The sequence below is a fragment of the Vanessa tameamea genome, chromosome 4, assembly GCF_037043105.1.
Source record: "Vanessa tameamea isolate UH-Manoa-2023 chromosome 4, ilVanTame1 primary haplotype, whole genome shotgun sequence".
NCBI classification, from domain to species: Eukaryota; Metazoa; Arthropoda; class Insecta; order Lepidoptera; family Nymphalidae; genus Vanessa; species Vanessa tameamea.
The window spans coordinates 5,863,749-5,882,880 of NC_087312.1; the positions used below are offsets into that span (position 1 = coordinate 5,863,749).

A 19,132-nucleotide genomic window follows, 5' to 3' on the forward strand; every position below is an offset into this window, starting at 1 on the left:
TATATTATGGATTTCTAAAGCTTTTTCTTCATTTATATGCAACATCAGACAACTTTCTTATACCGAACGTATCGGAAAGAAGTATATTATGTTAATTTCAAACATTTAAATTTCAGACACAATTATTTGAATTATTTTTTGTAATTAATAATAGCTTAAAAATGAGGGGAGAGGTAAATATAAAATTTAACTCAATATTTTTTTTTAATTTATGATCAAATCTTGTCGTAGCGGCTTGCGACAAGATTTAATCATAAATTAAAAAAGATATTAATGATCCTCGACAAAAAAACTTTAACAAACCAACATCGTTTAAATATTATGACACATTTGCAAGTAAATTACTTTTTCTTTTATATTAAAGTTCAAGCATATTTCGTGGTGATAATCTTTTTTTTTTAGAAAAATAATCGTCAATTTGAATATAACTTCAACGTAAACTTTTCCGCTTTCGTTGTGACCTTACACTTGTAAATTGTTTTTAAAATTTTACACTTTACATCGAATGTTTTTCCAGACACTTTATTAATATCACACATAAATCTGTCCTCGTGTTACAAGAACAAACAACGCTGATATAAATGTTGCCATCCCCATCGCATGTCAAAATGTGAAGTTTAACTTGTAAATTTGGAACGAATCCAATAAGTCATAGCAAATCTGCGTCTGATGGCCATCAACAGACACGTCACAACAGTTGTTAATATCAAGATTAACTAAATATTCTAAGAGTACTTCCTAATTTATTTTCGTGTACTTAATTAATAAATATAATTATGTACAATTAAAGAAGAATTAAATTAAATTAATTAAATTCATCACAAAATGAAATAATCTTTAAAACGTTAGGATATTAAGTTATCTGAAAATGATTACCCTAACGTAATTCAAATAATAATATTGGTGACAATAGTGTTTCTTTAGTAGGTACTAAAGAAACACTATTGTCAAAATCATAGTAACATTCTGAAGACAATGCCTTCCTTCCAACATTAGTCAGGGCGATCATTCCCTAACTGAGACTAGCCAACTGCGCAGCCTGCGCAAGAGTTATTGTAGTGCATAAGTGTGCGCAAACTGTATGTATAAAATATAACTATATGTTCCAACACAGGTTCACTCTCTATTTACTTATTATCATATAGATCGAATCAGATCAGATCAAAGTCTGATAGGAGCGAAGAAGATGCAAACTGCCCACTACCGACTTCTCAACTCCAAACTTCTGCTGAACATTCAGTAACAGAATAAACTGATCCGGCAGTAATCGAGTATTGGCCTCACTTGTCCAACCAATAAATATACATATGTATTAAGTAAATATAACCTGATAGGATTAGTATGCAATCTGGAGTAATATTGGATATTTAGTTTTGCAAGCACAGTCTAATACTGCATTTAATCAAAACCTGTTATCTTACCATAAAAGTGAACTGCAGCACTCAAGGATAACAATCGTTATTTCGTCCAATTGCTACACGGAAAAACAGAAAGCAATTTCATACATCTTTATCATTGTTTGTAATATTACAGTAATGTTATAAAACTTGATTATATTGTGGTTATACGATATTTAGATCACGAATATTATTCATAAGTTTTCTGTCTCATTGTCGTACTAAAATAAAAACAAAATACCGTGTCTTTTGTTTGTATTCGTACAATTTATTTACGTAAATTTTATAATAGTTCTTCTCGGATATGGGTATTTTTTATCACCTTAGTAGTTTTTACTTTAAAAATCGATAAAAAATTGTAATGCTTGTACATTGAATAAATAAATTAGACACCCTGATATTTTTATTTTTTTTATATTGTATATTTACTAGAATATCATAAAATTCAACGCATTTAGGTCTCTTTGTCACGAAGTGAATGACGTTGTAATAATTAAATTCTGTCATGCGTTCCTAACATCGCGTGCAACATATATAGGTTAACAAAATATTATATTATGGTAATAAGCTAAAATAAGCTTGTCAGAGAAAAGCAAATCACACATCACACTTGAGAATTAGAGCAGGTGCTTATTTGCTTGAATAAATTAGTTTGGTTTGATGCTTTTGTATTAAATGCTTGTACAAAAATCACAAATACATAGAATATGTATATTTTTATACAATTTAAATAATTAGGATAATTTTTTTTAGTAGTAATCGTTAAATAAAAAATATTATTTCCCACCCAATTCATTGAAGTTTTATGTAGTTAGTTATAAAGTAAACAAAAACCAGAGACAGAACTTTCGAAGCAGTTAAGCCTAGCTTTAAATTGAAACCGGTTTATTTAAATAAATCTATTAATTGAAATTTAAAGAAATAGATAAATAGTTATTATGCTAAAATCTCTATTAATATATTATAACAGTATAAATAACCTAAATCAACGTAGCGTTATATGTAGATAAATTATTTAAAATGACGTGAAATTAAAAGCGAGAAGTGTCATGTACATGACAGTCTAGTAAAGATGACATTTCCTAATTTTAAAAAGCAGCTTTAGAGCATCAAATTAAAATTATATTTCTTAAGAATCTAATAGAAAAATATAAGTCCAGTCAGTTTAGAATAGGTAACATATTTAGTTTCTGAGAATTAGTTGGCACCTCCGGCAATCTTTGCAAACGGCTATTATCTCCGATATTGAGAACAGTCATTTAAAAACAAATTTTTCATCACAATTAAAGAAGTCACAACAACTTCACTTAGTAAAAATACAATCAGTAAAATCAGAATAATTTCCTGTTCCTAAAAATAACATAACAAAAATTCACCTCACGTCTTTTCAATGATAACGTAGACTGTTTATGATGCAGTTAAATGTAATGTATTATTTATATTGGGGACGGGGAAAAAAACAATCGCGATCTTCATATGGTTTAATGATCTTAAATCGTGACGCGTGAAATCGGAAATTGCTCTCAGGAACTCGACGAATGCTGCCTGTTTTTATGAGCCGATGACACTGCGGAAGTAATATACAGTACACCGTGCAGAATAACTAAATGTACCGTAGCGTAGATACAACATTGACACCCATTCTCAATTATAAAACACTCTTTCAGTTATTACGTAATAAGATAACATTCTTTAAACACGTAATATTTTTATTGACCTTAAACTGTCTGTGTTCAAACAATTCGAAGTCGTTTTAAACGATTACGGATTGAAATTCTTAAGACAACGCAATTTGTAATTGCTTGGCCTTAATTAATTCTATTATAATTTTAAGTATACTCGATAGTGTCATAATTAAATAATAAAAAGGCAATGATTAAAAACAGCCAATTATTGTACCCATACTTGTGTAAGTAAGTGCAGTCGATAAATCAGCATTATGGAATATTATGCTATTGCATAGGTCCATAAAACTGATTAATTTTTTTTTTATTTTATTTGATTTGATATCATTCCGCAACAAATATTTGATAGCAACAGTTGCTATGCTATAACCGTAATAGCACCACTGAATATATAATCTATCCTGCCTTAAATGTTTGTATGAGATGGTAAAAATACTGCATTACGTACTTATTTGGAATAGTTTATTGTGAAAACTAGCTATAAGCAAATCGAATTTAAAGCTATCCGTGCCCTTACACATACGTTTTACGACAGCGTGGGATGACTATTAATAATTCTAATATTTACATCGTGATACATTTTTAGATATACTTTATTGTCTCTGGCATGAAAAGTTAATTAATTAAAACAGTACTTAGGGATTAATTGTCTTAAACGTACCATACCATGACATACGAATTTGCCAAAATAGTTATTTCTCTTTTATATTTAAAATGTCAATAAATAAATGATTATTAAGATCATCGTCATATAATTCGGTATATTTGACTATTTTTTAAATTATACAACATCTTTATTGTCTTTCATAATCCATTGTACGTTGCCTCATAAGCGCTTTGTATTTTAATGTCAAATTGCTATCAGTTCTCTCGGTACTCATTATCATTGCCCACAGTAATGCGCGTGCTGTGTGCATTATGATATGTATTTTTAATTATAGTTATGATGTATTTTGAAGCACTTATTAAGTTCTACAGGATGCAAGTCTAAATTTTATGGTAATGGTATTTCTTTAACGACTACGTACATTTAAATTTTTAGAACTTAAACAAATATATAAAAATCGAAATTAGAAATAGCTACAGAACTAATAATGACTGGAATGGTAACAAGCATAGCAGCACTTCCTCGTTGACTCGCAAATCCGATTATCAAGACGATAAATTAGGCAGGCCTCCCGTCACCAGAAGAAACAAATATACGGAATGCTGTATCAATACTTATAATACTGACTATTAACGCACGGCCTACTACTAAATTTAGAAAGCTGAATATAGAACATTATTTTTTTATTTGATAACGTACGCATTTGCTAAGATATTATTTTTGGAAATTTCAAGCCAGTCAACAATATAAAAATAATATAATTGATGATCCTAATTATTATTGAATTATAAATATTTCCTCTTAATATTGGAAATTATCACTTGATTTTATCATTAATCTGTATTTATTAAGAGTATCCAGTGTAGCCTAGACTTTTGTAAACCAGTAAAAAATTATAGCTGTTTGCCAACATTCATATAAAAAGAAACTGCTGTAATAACTGGGATTACTTCGACGTTTGACGTTAAATGAAAGGGATATTCGTAAAGATTACAAACACTATATTATTTCCATCAGGCTTGTGCAGACGGCACGTGTTGGCAGCCATCGATATACTAATCTTTCATAACAATGTTAAATTTACTGGTTTCTTCATTCCAATAACAATATACATCTCGTAAAAGCTATTGAAAGATAATATTCATCAATAAAATATATGCAAATACATAAAAGTATTGACGCAAACGAATTATTTAAACATGATTTTTTATAACTACTTCTTTGATTGAATAGCTTTTATAAATCTATCAGGTTTCATGCCATTTGTAAAAAATGACTTTCACAAAAAGTGATAGTTTTTCGTATTTTTTTTATAATATAGGTAGGGCGGCCTATCGGGCTACCTTTCGGTAAGTGTCCAAAACATTACTATTTCGCCAAAAACCTTGGAAGCTAAGATGTGTTACACTGGCTCAATCATCCTTGAAACCAGAACACAACAAGAACAACACTAAGCATTCATGTTTGACTTTAGAATATGTGATGAGTGAGAGTTAGATTTAAGCAACACCTATTAAAATCTATAATTTATTTCAAATTTTTTTTTTTTATTATTTTACCAGTATTGTCACAAACTATTATAATATAGAACGTTATATATTTAAATTAAGCTATTATTTAATGTATCATGATTATCACCTGAAAAAATTTGTAGGCAAATAATCTCACTAAAAAGATCTCGTATGTTTTGTCTTAATATTGACAGAAGCTTAAAAATTATGGTTATCTATATTGTCTTTGTCTTAATCTCATTGTCTATTAAATTTGATATTACGCCAGAAGGCTATGTAAGAGAAGATTCTATGCCACTTTACTTAACTTTGTTATATTATATATATATTTGTTATATTATAATTACGTATAAAGAATAAATAGTTGAATAAGACAAATAACTTAAACATGATAATAGTAAAGTTATAAATATTTTTATCGCAGAGGTAATATCTCTGAGAAGTCATAGATAATATGTTTTCCCTATCAAAAACGGATGAAGAAGAATCAAAGGTTTTAGGTGAATTAAGATTAGGATATTTTATTTTTGTTTCAGACAACTATTATTACATATTTACTAAAAATAACAAATACTTATAAATATAATTTTGGTAAAAACTTTAAAATTTCGTTTGAATATTTTATAAAACTTTTGATTTATAAAATATTCAAACGAAATTTTACAACACAATTAACAAGATTAATTTTAAATGAATTAACATTCATTCAGCTTTTGATCGGGATCACTTCTAGGTGGTTAAAGTGGTTACAAATAATGTTACATAATAAAGCATGGAATAAAATTATCATTTGAACTAGTCACTATTTAAAAGACAAATAACGAATGGGATATTTCTTTGTCCATGTATTTAGAGAAAGAAGATATTTTTATTTTTTGTTCTATTTTTAAATACTCGTCATAAACAAAATGAAAATTATATATAATTTATATTAACTCCTTGTAAATTTTCGTGTAAATAGTATTTTTCATTGAGAGCACAAGGATTTTACTAGGAATCACGCCACAACTGACGGTAGTCTAGCTTTGCTTATACATATATACGATACATGGAAGAAATCACAGAATGCTAATCATCTATTTTGTAATATAAATAAGCATTAGATTGAATAAACTGCTTTTATATAAGCTTAAGTATTAGAGTGTTTAAGGAAAAGCTCTGGATTTATTGGCTTTACACCTAAATCAATTAACTCAACTAGTTTCTATAAATGGGATAACATCATCAGGGTCTCTGTTAAAAGTGGGCGTCCAACCGGGACCGCTTTTGGTTCCTTTAGTTTATTTTGATGGGATAAGGAATTTGTATTGTTCGTTTGTATTTAACCGTTGGTTATTGTTGTAAATATTTATTTCTTTGTTTACTAGATTCAATAGAGATTCGAAATAGCGAAACTTTAATTATATAAGCCAAACAATGGAATATTTACAAATATTTCTTGACAGTACTGTACAACGTAGACTCATTTTATAAACCAATTTATAATCAAAATATACTTTATTCGAGTAGGCTTTTAGAAGCACTTCTGAATTGTAATTTTACAGAAATGTATTAAGCGTAAAGCTACATCTGTAAGCATACGTTTTATAAACATATGTCTCCAATAACTCAAATATATATAATCTATATTGATAGCTGTTAATCGGGCACCTTGATAAGTTAAAGCGCCTTGAAGAACACAAGCCATTTTATAAGTAAGAAAATAAGTCTTTGATACATTTAAAAGCTTTTGCTCAGGATAAATAAGTTACTTATAATAATTAGTTATACATATATATAAAATCCAATTATTTAAATGAAAAAAGATTTATTTAAAATCGTTGGATTAGTTTTATTTATGTACGGTCGAAAGTGACATCTGATGGTGAGTGGTCACCATTGAGACCTGTGGATATGGCACTGTAAGATATATAAACTTATATATATCAAATATATAAATGTCAAAGTACCACTAACCTATGGTTAAATGTTACGTTACGTGAAACGCGTTGTATAATAAAAATTTGCTATTGATGTTGTAAACGTGCATGTTTTTTCTACAAATGAAACTTGTATATGATATTTGACAGTAGCAGCAATAATCTTAACATTACTGATTATTATTATTTTGTCACTAATTAAAAAGCTCAGCTCGTGTAAGCTACCACAATACTTTAAGCTCCTTCGGTGCGGATAACTGTACAACATTCGCATATGATAAAGTTATGAAAGAAATATAATCACAAGAGCTTATTGTATTATTCTATAAAATTACAGGTCGTCGTACTTATCATTAAAATATATTGTCAAAACTTCAACGAGTGTTTCCCAGAAGCGTGGGAAGATCGTGAGTTCCTTTTAAATAGGTCATTTCACCGGAAGGGAAAGATTCGGCTCGTATAAATTGCATTTGTTATTTTTATTTAGCAAAAATATGGATTAGTAGGGCATGGCAAGTGATCTACTATTTATTTGATCCATTAGTCTACTGATATTCATTTTTCAACCTAAATTGATTAAGCGTACATTTAACTAAGAGATTTACCGCAACACGAATCACTGAATAAAATAAAGCGCTTAGCTTCTAAATTAATGAAATTGGATCAATACGATTATTTATTTAAAATATCTTTTGTTTATTTTTCCTAGGTTAATCCGCAATACTTTCCAATTATATTATAGGCTATAAAACAAATATACTGCCTAATTTTTAACACACCTTGTCTCTTAGCTCGCTTCACTTTCGAGTTTATTGACTCAACGACACATTTAACTTGCGACAAGCCCCGGACTTGACGAAAATCGTCTTCGATTACCTTCACTCGGTTATATAAACAAACCCGTTTGCCGAAGTTGAACTTTGTTATTTTCGAAAAAGAAAGATTTACGTCGGTTTACGAAGATTTACGATTTACTATTCTTGGCTCGATCCATTGAGGAACAATAAAACCATAAATTAAATATAAAACTTTTATTTTTCTACTTCTATTTTTTCATTTTAATGAGTTGATACAGAAGGCAGTAAAATGTGAAATATTCACATTGACTAAAAATCTACTTTATTTCAACGACATAAGATTGAAAATTAAAACTGAAATGGTTTCTATGATTACAATTACAAATCACCAACCTGATATCTATCATTGTTAAGTAAGGTCAATCAAAGAGCTAAAGAAATTAACATTTCCACGACCCACACGAAGCGGACGAGTGTTTGTGTCAGAGAAAGCGTTATCGTTCTTCGGATACGTATCTTGAAGTCGTCCGCTGATGTCTTACATAACGCCACTTCTACTGAGTACGCTACAGGAATAGCAGAAGTTAAATTCACTTTTAACGATTTATTCGAATTCCTCTGCATTGACCGTCCAATAAAAAATATTAAATATTACACTTTAGACAAAAATATATGCATATGTATTGTTTTCTATTATAATTATCATCAATCTTGTACCCAAGGACATAGTAACATTATAAAATCAATTTAAACTTTATTCAAAAAGGTTCATTATAAACACTTTTAAATTGACGTTGTACAATCAGATCGCAAACCTGGATGTAGATATTATCGAGAAATATTATATAGAAATATATGTCTATTATTGTTGTGTATAAATGGTAATCATTTTATATGGATTTTAATAGTAATAATTTATTCAAACATTTTGAATCCTTAAAATAACTATATTATCAAATAATAATTCTACACTTCTTCAGATATAAAATTTGATGGAAAAATATTTACCGACAGTATTTTACCTACCAAAAAAATAAAACTCAATATCAGGCCGGAGTTTTGAAATTAGCACTGTTTACACTGCCTTCTCTGTTGAGCCTTCTGTCATCCGCCTGTCTTATTTTCCGATTGTTTCGGATATGCCGTCCGACCGAATTATGAAAGTAAGGGGATTTTTTTAAATATAAAACAGGCAGGTGGACGGTTAACAGGTCACCGGATGTTACTTACCATCAGGTGACCCTCTTGCCTCTGACCATCGGCCATAGACATTGAAATCGTAAGAAATATTAACCATTCTTTACAACAGCGATGCGTCATCAACCGTGGGAACTAAGATATTTTGATCCATATAGCTGTAGTTATACTGGCTCACTTACCCTTCAAATCTGATCATTACAATACTTAATATTCCTATTCACATATAATAGCGTGAACTATGATATGTCGCATTTGGCTACTCTCCTTTGAGAATGGCCTCTTTGGACAAAATCGGTCAGGAGGACATCTATTATATCCAAAAATATAAACTTAACGCTTCGCACAAATGCATTTGTCGTATTAAATTGTTATGAGGTTTCAAGTTCACCGCCCGTATGCACAATACGCATTTTCATTTGCATTAATTCTTGATATACCTATTATAAACAATAATGAAGATAAGTAAACAGAGTATGGAAACCGGCCAAGGGTACTGCAACGAAGTGCAAGGTGACTCAAGTAATGATCCGAGACAATGATGCAGGTCTGTTGGTGTCTGCGGATTATCAGAAAACTTTATTGCCTCAGCCCTGTTTTCAGGCAAGTTACAAGTTTATGTTGAAAAGTTATTTAGCTGGTAGTATCACCATCCATATAATCAGGTGTAGTACTGACATAAGTAAAAAAAACTCTGGATCTTATTCTATAATCTATAATCTATTTAGCTCCTTTAGGCACAATAATCATCAATTTATTAAGAAGATTATTTATAAAAATGTATAAAAGTGGACTAAACGATATTTAAATAAAACTTAATCATACATTTATTATGAAAGTGATTTAGTGTCGAATTCATTTGTTCTAAAGACATGTAATAAAAAATCACAAACTTAAAATATGTACGTACAATTCGCGTAAATCGAATTATTTATAATATAGACATTCCTCCAAAACAGAAATATACTCTTACCTCTAAAGTTATTATCGAAATTTGGACTTAAAAAAAAAATGTCTACATTAGTTTATTGTGCACAAGTGTCTAATAAATATGTTTTTTACAAAACGCATAAGAGTACGAAATATGACCGTTTCCGTGTGCTCTCATCTCTGGCCGGGGCATTGTTTAACCGACTTTCTTTTTGTAATCTAACCAAACCTAGTTCTGGTAATAAATATCTGTGTGAACTGTGAACTATGATCGCAATCTGAGATTACATTATATTCCACACGTATCGTATAACCGTTTGAATTATTTTTTAATATGTAATATATTTACATAAAATATCTTATTTAAGCATTTATATTTGATTTTTAAGAATATACCTAACTAATACTTTAAGTGCGTTTGTTTGGATGTTTGTGATACTATCACTATCGAACAGTACATATTCCAATAAATTTTGTTATGGTATAGTAATCGTAAAATTGTCTATTATTTATACACATACAAAAATATGTCTGGTATCTAATTAACGGCAAAAAATCGGGTTGATGGGTTTCTGAGAGGAGATGATCGTTTATTTGAATTGCTTTACGTTATTATATATTAATATACTAGTATATATAGTAAAAAAATGTATGTCACTTGCACAATGCACACATCACGGGTCTATAATACTCGTATAATAGTATTTATAACCGCAGGATGCACGTGGCTATATAATATGTCGTTCTAATGTGAAGTTCTGTGAAACATAATAATTGTGGCAACAAATCAAAAAGTGACATTCGTGTGGGAGCACATATAAACTAATTTAATGTTCATGTGTTACGTCGTTATAATGTCGACATTTTAAATTGTTTGGCAAATATTTTATTGGTATAATGATAAGCCTAATTAACAGGTGATATCAATTTATTTCATCAGCAACATTTGGGACATCGCGGTGACACAATAGCATAATTTAATTATTTACTTAGATAATATCCGTAGGATACCGAATGCGCGTTACTTTCAGATCTCCAATTTCGCGTGATACACTAACCCACATTCTGTTGCTAATCACGCGTGACAATATAATGACAAACAATATTAGACACAATAAACATTTATCGCTTATTATTATTTCTGTTTAATTATAAAAATCGAACAAAATCTAAGATATAATTCCATATCCATAATTTGACTCATTAAAAGATAAGCGTATATATGTTTTATTATTTTCATCTAAGGTTTTTTTTTATAATAACCGAGATAGCCTAAAGGTTAAAATCCGAATCGATGATTGCGGGTTCAAGCCCGGGTAAGCACCACTGATTTTTCATATGCTGCTTTGCTTTCATAATTAATCTCAGGCACAACGGTGAAGGAAAACATCGTGAGGTATTTCTTGGTTGGATGAAAATCTGACAAATGTGTATCCATCAATCCACATTGAAGCAACGGAGTGGAATAAATTCCAAAACAACTCAAAACGATGAGGAGGCCTTAGTCTAGCGGTGGGAAATTCACACTGTTAGTTCTTTATCTATTAGTCATATATTTTGGTCACCTTTCCAATTGACTGACTGACAAAATCAAAGTCGTGATGCAGTCGTTAGGTACTCGTTACCGTTGTAACTAGGGCGATGAGAGGATAATAGGTAAACCAGATACATCTGTCTGCGAGACGCTTTGTGCTCTGTTTCATCTTCACAATAGTTTTCCATCTCAGGGATTGCTTTCGATGAGACTTAATTTTTGTCATTATCATTTTTACTATTAACTACAATATTTAAAAGTAAATTTAGTTTATAAATATGTAAATATAACGTAATATGGATATAAACGAATATATAGCATATATGTACTGATGCAATTGTAAAATTTGTAACTTATCGCTTTACTTTACTTTATAAAAAAATATATTGGTTTTGTGCCTTGCACGGATCTTTTGAATTGAGTTTGTAATTCCAGTATTTAATCCACTCTATTTCAGAAGACCTACCTTTAAAAAAACAAACATATTGTTAATTGTTACCTAATCGAAAACACTTCATATACAAAACTCAATACGCAAATAGTTTTAATAGATCTAGCTGCAAATTCCAATTGGCCTTGACTCTTACCTCCCCTCCATATTTAGGTCAAAGGGGGCTTCCTACACCTTTCGCTTTGCAACGATTCGCGACGAAATATTTAGACCAAGGACATTGATATAATTTTATCGTATATTTACAAACCACTAACGCGCTGATTATTCTGAAAATATATATAATGGATAGATAGAACACGAGTAAACTAACATTATAATCAATGCAATTTACAGGTATGTCGGTCAATAACATTTAACATAAGTACATGTAGGAAAATAGGCAATAGCCATATTGATTTTATGATTATGGTTTTAGTTTTCGACAGTATTTTTTATGTTCACATATTTCAAACTTCTCATTCACATTACACATACGTGTGAAAAACTTTCGAAGACACCCAGTAAAGGGTCGTAAATAGAGAATGACTCTCTCCGACAAAATGTTAAATTTCCTTATTTTACAGATTAAAAATTAAAATTATTTAAAGTGCAAACAAGTAATAAAACTTAATTCGTTTTTTAAAAAAACAAATAAACTCAAGATTTCCCTCAAAAATAAATGATTATAAATATATTATTTACCTATGATCATGATCCAGTCATCCGTTTAAATATGTATAAAAAATATGTCCTTGTCATGAATATAAAAAAAACGTTTATGACGACATTGTTACATCAACTCATTTCGATTTCATAAATTATGTGATTTTTTTTTTATTAGATTGACAACAAAACGGGGTTAATTTAATTACAGTTTAGTACGTAGTGCCTTTAGTATTATTTAACTCACCGATAGTTTTTAAGATTTGAAGATCTTCTAATTCATATTCTTTCTCTTCTTCAGAATATTCAGTGTCCGTGGTGGTGGACTCCTGTTCTTCCGTGGAAGATGCCACCGAAAGAGACCGTACATCGGAACTTAGCTCCGAGCTACAGTCTCTAATCAATTTCGCACTAGCCATCATCATTTTAAAATATAAAATAAAAATTAAAACAAAACTAGAAAATATGTATATATATATATATATATTATATAATATATTTATACCATTATTTTAATTCTCCATGAAAAATAACTTATCGTTATTAATTTTTTTATCACGAATCCGAGAAAAAATATCGTCCCACTTACAGTATATTTATGACAATTTACGAGATTTATTTTAAACCAGTTGTTTGATTTTATGTTTTGATGAATACGTAGAGTGCAAAACGCGCGATTGAGTTATTTATAAGACACGTTCTCTCCTCAACGCGGTTCGATTCTCACTGGGCGGTTGAGATCGCTCATCGGTGTATCAAACGTTAACGTGCGAAACTCCGGTCCCTAAACAAAGTTTGATAGAAACATTATTTTTAGGAAAATGTATTCGTAAACGTTGTCGAATAAATGTCAGTAATTACTAAACATCGTATTACATACAGACCGACACAAAGAACTGAAATAAGAACCAGTGCATTAATCTCAGAACTTGTCATTTTGTGTTTTGCCGCTATTAATATGAAACTACGAAGTTATTACTCATAAGTCATCACCGTTTTATTATGTTCAAATATTATTCTCGAAATAAGTCCAAACCAAAATGAAAATCACTGTGTCTGGAACGGAATACATGTTGGAAATAGAAAATATAAAATTTTCCTTGCAACAACATAAGATTGGATATTTGTAAAATTTCTTAAAAACCTATCAATATTATTTTTCTATGTTCGTTTTATTTCAATAAACTAAAATATTTTTTTGACCTAAAATAATACATGTTGGGTTGTAAATAATTATACACTTTATTTTTTAACATGCCAATGGTTCAAAACATTCCCAAAGTTTATGACATTTCGAATATGATTGGGTCATGGGGAAGACATTATTATTAATAACTTATATCAAATATGAGAGGCCTGCCCTCGCTAGTATGATACCGCTAAGTTATCAATGATAGTGCGCTTAAAATGGAGTAGTATATGACAACTAAGAAAATCTATCAATTTAAAGACTATGGGAATTAGCCAGCAAGACTGTCTCCGCATTTTTAATAGAAAAAAGCATCCAAAAAAAGTGATGCATCCTCATGGCTAATGAAGCTTTAATCATGTGAACGTATCGATATAAGACTATGACTAATCGAAGCGGAATCATCCATAGCTGATTATAGGCATATTCATTTTTGGAATTGAATTGATCGTTGCCCTTGTTTTATTTTATGTCAGCAGTTATTCATAATAATGAAAATCAACGAGAAAGACATCATGCATTCAAATTCCACAGGGTATTGAATTGTTTAGAAATTGTACACTCGCTTACTAGTATCTTAGAGCGCGTGGTTTGACAACACATTCATTGTGAAAGAATGAACTTATATTTCTTACACTCAATTCAATCCTGTAACATGATGATTCAAACGTGTTTATAATAGTCTACTGCCACGAACCACTTCACACACTGAAGTGGCAATGGGCTTGTCACAAATGTCGCAACGGCAAAAATTGTAATAGACATTTACTGGTGTTTTTCTGGTGTGCAAACCACATCTTGGCCAGCGTAGTATAGGAATGGCCATCTGATGGTAAATTGTAATTTGTAAGAAATATTATACATTCCTTACATCACCAATACGCCACCAGCCTTGGGAACTAAGATGTTATATCTGTTGTGCCTGGCTCACTCACCCTTTAAACCTGAAAACAACAACATTAAGTGTTGCTGTTTTGCTGTAGAATATATGATAAATGGAGGTGAACCCAGGTGAGCTTTCAGAAAGACGCCACGAACTTACGTCCCCCCCCCCCCATACCACCAGTAAATAAATTAAAGAAACACCCGATTTATACTATAAAAAAACAGATTCTTCTTTTAAAAAGTCGACAGGCTGACAAGCACGAAAGGTTTGGAGCCAATGCAAAACAGATTGTATCCAAAAAATAAATAAATATCGAAGGAAACCAAAATGACGTTTACTTACGACTAGAGCCGAATTAGTCAATGATCTATTGACTTTGGACAACGATCAAAGTTTTATAAACGTTAAACGACTATTTCGATATTAAGATAATACAATCGCGCTACATTTGTGTACAATATATTCTTATCGATACTCGTATTATAAATGCGAAAGTAACTCTATCTGTCTGACTGAATGCCTGTTACACTTTCAAAGTTAAACCACTGAACCGAATTTGATGAAATTCTATTGATATAACTTACTTTATTATGCCTAAAACCTACGAAACACTGCCTCACACTCGTGTGAAAACTATTTACATTTTTATTTCCTTCTAATGCGAGCTAGACGCGGGGAAAAATAATGATTCTCGTGTTATGTTATTTTAAATAATAAGATTTAAAATATTGTACAATTCTCACTTACCTCACGCCTCAATTCTTTTTTCCACATTTATATTTAAATGTCTTGTGAAAAGCAATCTATAGAAAAAGCTAAATGATATTTATTGAGGATCATACTTAAATTATTGCAATCTGTTTTATTTTTTAAGTCATACTATTCAATACCATAAGTTAGATAGTATCTTATAGTTCAGTTAGCATAAGTTACGTAGTTTTCAATAAAGGTTTTTTCGACAACTTAACCATAAAACGTAACTATTTATAAATTTAAATAGAATCTAGACATTAATCCTTCCCGGAGCAGTTCACTTATGTGAAGTTAGAAGAGTCGAGCGGTCAAATATGTCACAGCTTTAACCAAATGCTGCATATAATTACGGAAAGGAGATTGATTTCAGTAAAATAAACAGTATAGAAATAAAAAAATCATAACAAAACTAGGAATTGAAAATAATAAAAATACTTTATTTAAAACTTTATTAGGCAACAAGCGTAATATGTATTTACTTACATAGTTAAACAATATATTAATATCACTGAAGTCCGATATATGTGATTTTGGGTTACATTTAAAAATAAATACTTAGATACTTATGACAAATCTTACTAAAAGAAAATTTACAAAACAATGTATCTCTTAAATTGCAATTATTGAGACAATAAAAACATAAATGAAAATCCAGAGGTTTTTAATGTTTTTGTAAACTTGTATTCGTATAGTGGCAGGTGGAATGATTACAAACACTGTTAATATTTCTTTTCATTTTTTTTTTCTTTTATATATAACAAAAATCTTATTCATTCATTAACTTTGAGAAACACATTTTAATTTATGTTCTATCATTTTTGCTGTTAAAACAAAGACAAACTGAGTCTGATAAAAGCATTTGTTTTTTCTTCAATCTGAATGGTGATTGCGCATCATCATTGCAGTAGCAGCTGATGACGCGACATACCACCAATGAGGGTATTTTAGTGAAGGATATTTTATTCAGATCAGTCAGGCTTTGCTCATCATTTCAGAAACTGGCGATAAAAACATTTTGAAATAAAACAAGAACCAAAAATTTTACAATGTTATGATACATCGTAAAATTTTTGGTTAAGCGAAATGTATGTTAAAAAAAAATCAAAAATTATTTGAACTGTCCAGATATCTAAAATTAAAAAATTCAAGTTCGAAATTAAAATTACTGTAACTCGAATAGATAAGCACGTGACACGCGGAAACATGCTTTCTTAGCTACAAGTCTAACTCCATACATCAACATTCACATACATACTATTAATATAGCAAATGTTTAATCAAATAATATGGCACTATTAACTATTAATTAATTATTTGTAGTTTTATGTGACATAGATATCTATATATCGCTATAGAAGCTCGTTAACGATTCAAACTTCTGTATCGTTTAGTAGCTTTCAAATGCTTCAAAATTGTATACAAAGTACCGTTGTTTGCCGATTAACCTTACAAAAAATTTGCGTAATTTAAACTTTCGCAATGTCTGCGCGTAGTTGTTACCCATAATATCGATGTGTCTTTGAGATAAACTATGGTACATCACTACGCGATATATCGATAGATAAGATTTCACTACAGAATAAACTCGACATAATATATCAAAATTCAAGATAAAACATACATGCGAAACCATGTAACATTATTTAGACAAGATAACAATAATCAACTTTCAACCAACTTACGTGACAAGTAACGATTATATGAATGATTTTTTGAATCAAAGTCGTGATGATACTGTTTATAAGTGAACTATTAAACGATTAAATACTTTACATACGCTCAAATTATAGTTATGTAATAACATACATATATAATAATTCATAATAATTAAATTACTTGTTATATCGAACCCAAAATCTGGTATAAATTCTATTTTCTTACTAATTCTATAAGTGTGAGAATTTATTTTTTGTTCACAATCACGCACAAAAGTTATGTAATACTTGACATAAATTATTTATAGAAATTATCATTTAACCATATTCCTAAAGATATTGCGACCATCGTGACAACAATAGTCATATAGTATTTGGAAATAATATTTGGAAAATGTATACATTTCTTCAAACATATACCAACTAAACTGTCTCGATGGTCCACGAGATAATTTATAAGGGTACACATTTTAACGTCCAGAGTTCAAATCATGTGTTGAGTCAATACAAATTAATTGGGTTATTCCGTCTATAAAATCTCAGTAATAGCCCAGAATTTGGTAGTCGCCTCTCAATAAATTGGTTTGAAAAGTTAAATAAATCCGCTGCATATTGGCCTGCAAGCGATGTAAAAATTGCTGTTATAATCCTGACCACTTCTGATATTGCCGTACACAAACTCACTCATAACAAACATTGTCTCGTTCACAATCTTAGTAATTACTTAAAAAACGAGAAATGGCCAGTATTATTAATAAAAAAATATAGAAATACAATAATCAGATCTTGTTTACGACCTTTTAAGAGTATAAAGTGTGCACAGATAACACATCATTCGAAGAATCACATCATTCGAAAACGATAATTTCTGTATTAAAATAATAATATAAATTTTTAATTTTTATTTTAATAGTTTTGAGGTACAAATGTATTTGTGATATCTTTATGTTAAGTAGTCACTTTTGCCCATAATCATTGATGCTATAAGAAATGTTATCTGTAATATCCCTTATAACTGTAATTACAAGCAACAGATGAGTCACTCACTATTCAAACTGGATCACGAAAATACAAAGCTGATAAAAATGATTTCAATTTCATACAATCCACCTCCACTATACCGTTTGATTCAAGAAGTCACAGTCTTATTTACAAATCTACAAAATTAAATATACTTACTTATATACAACAATTACAAAATTAAAACTAGCATGTTACAGAACAATAAAAACTTCGAATTTTATGTTATTTTTATCGTATCGTAATGTTAGATAAAACGAACTTATTAACACGATCAGTCATTTCAATAAAAAAAAATGTACAGTGGCGTAGCGCAGCGGACGTTACGGGCTACGTTTCGATAATGACACGTTTTGTGGGCGGCAAAATTTCGCATACTAATTTCGAAACATTTCATCTCATATATTGATTGCTCCTACAATTTGGACAGATTAAAATGAACACGGAACTTTTTAATTTTGTTTTCTGACGAAATTGGAACCTCTTCTCATTAAGTGAGTGCATTTCAAACGACTGACAACGCTAATTGTACTACACAGTCGCATGGCAGATGAGATACTAATGCGTCCATTGAGATACTAATCCGTAGTAATTGAATATATTATAAAAAACAAAAGGTATGTCGTTTGTTTGAAAATACACTTCAGTACTTAGTGAAAACGAAATTCTAAAGACTAAAGTAACTTTCAGATACAAAATTATTGCAAATAGAACGAAATAGTTTCTTAACAGTAATAGTTCAAAGAGCACGGACTACTGAAAATAAAAAGCGAATGATTGTGGATAATTAAACATCAAAATAACAATATTTTCTTATCAGAATGATTTCTACCATTATTCGAGGACAAAATTGGTCATACGTGGTCCCAAAGAAATAAAACAATTTCTTAGAATTGGTGTATAAAACTGCAAAAACTACGAAAAATTTAATCTCACTTGTACAGTTTATTATAAAA

General features: G+C 29.9%; 1 protein-coding gene across 1 annotated transcript in view; it reads right to left on the reverse strand.

Annotated features, from left to right (window-relative positions):
• The window catches only part of LOC113394383 (cAMP-dependent protein kinase catalytic subunit 3), a 29,718-nt gene extending 16,119 nt beyond the window's left edge, over nucleotides 1–13,599 (reverse strand). Inside the window, exon 1 of the mRNA XM_026631680.2 lies at nucleotides 12,921–13,599. Coding sequence (XP_026487465.1) covers nucleotides 12,921–13,098 — 178 coding nt within the window. The 5' untranslated portion in view covers nucleotides 13,099–13,599. The remainder of the gene's footprint in view (nucleotides 1–12,920) is intronic.
• Between the last annotated feature and the right edge of the window lie 5,533 nt (nucleotides 13,600–19,132).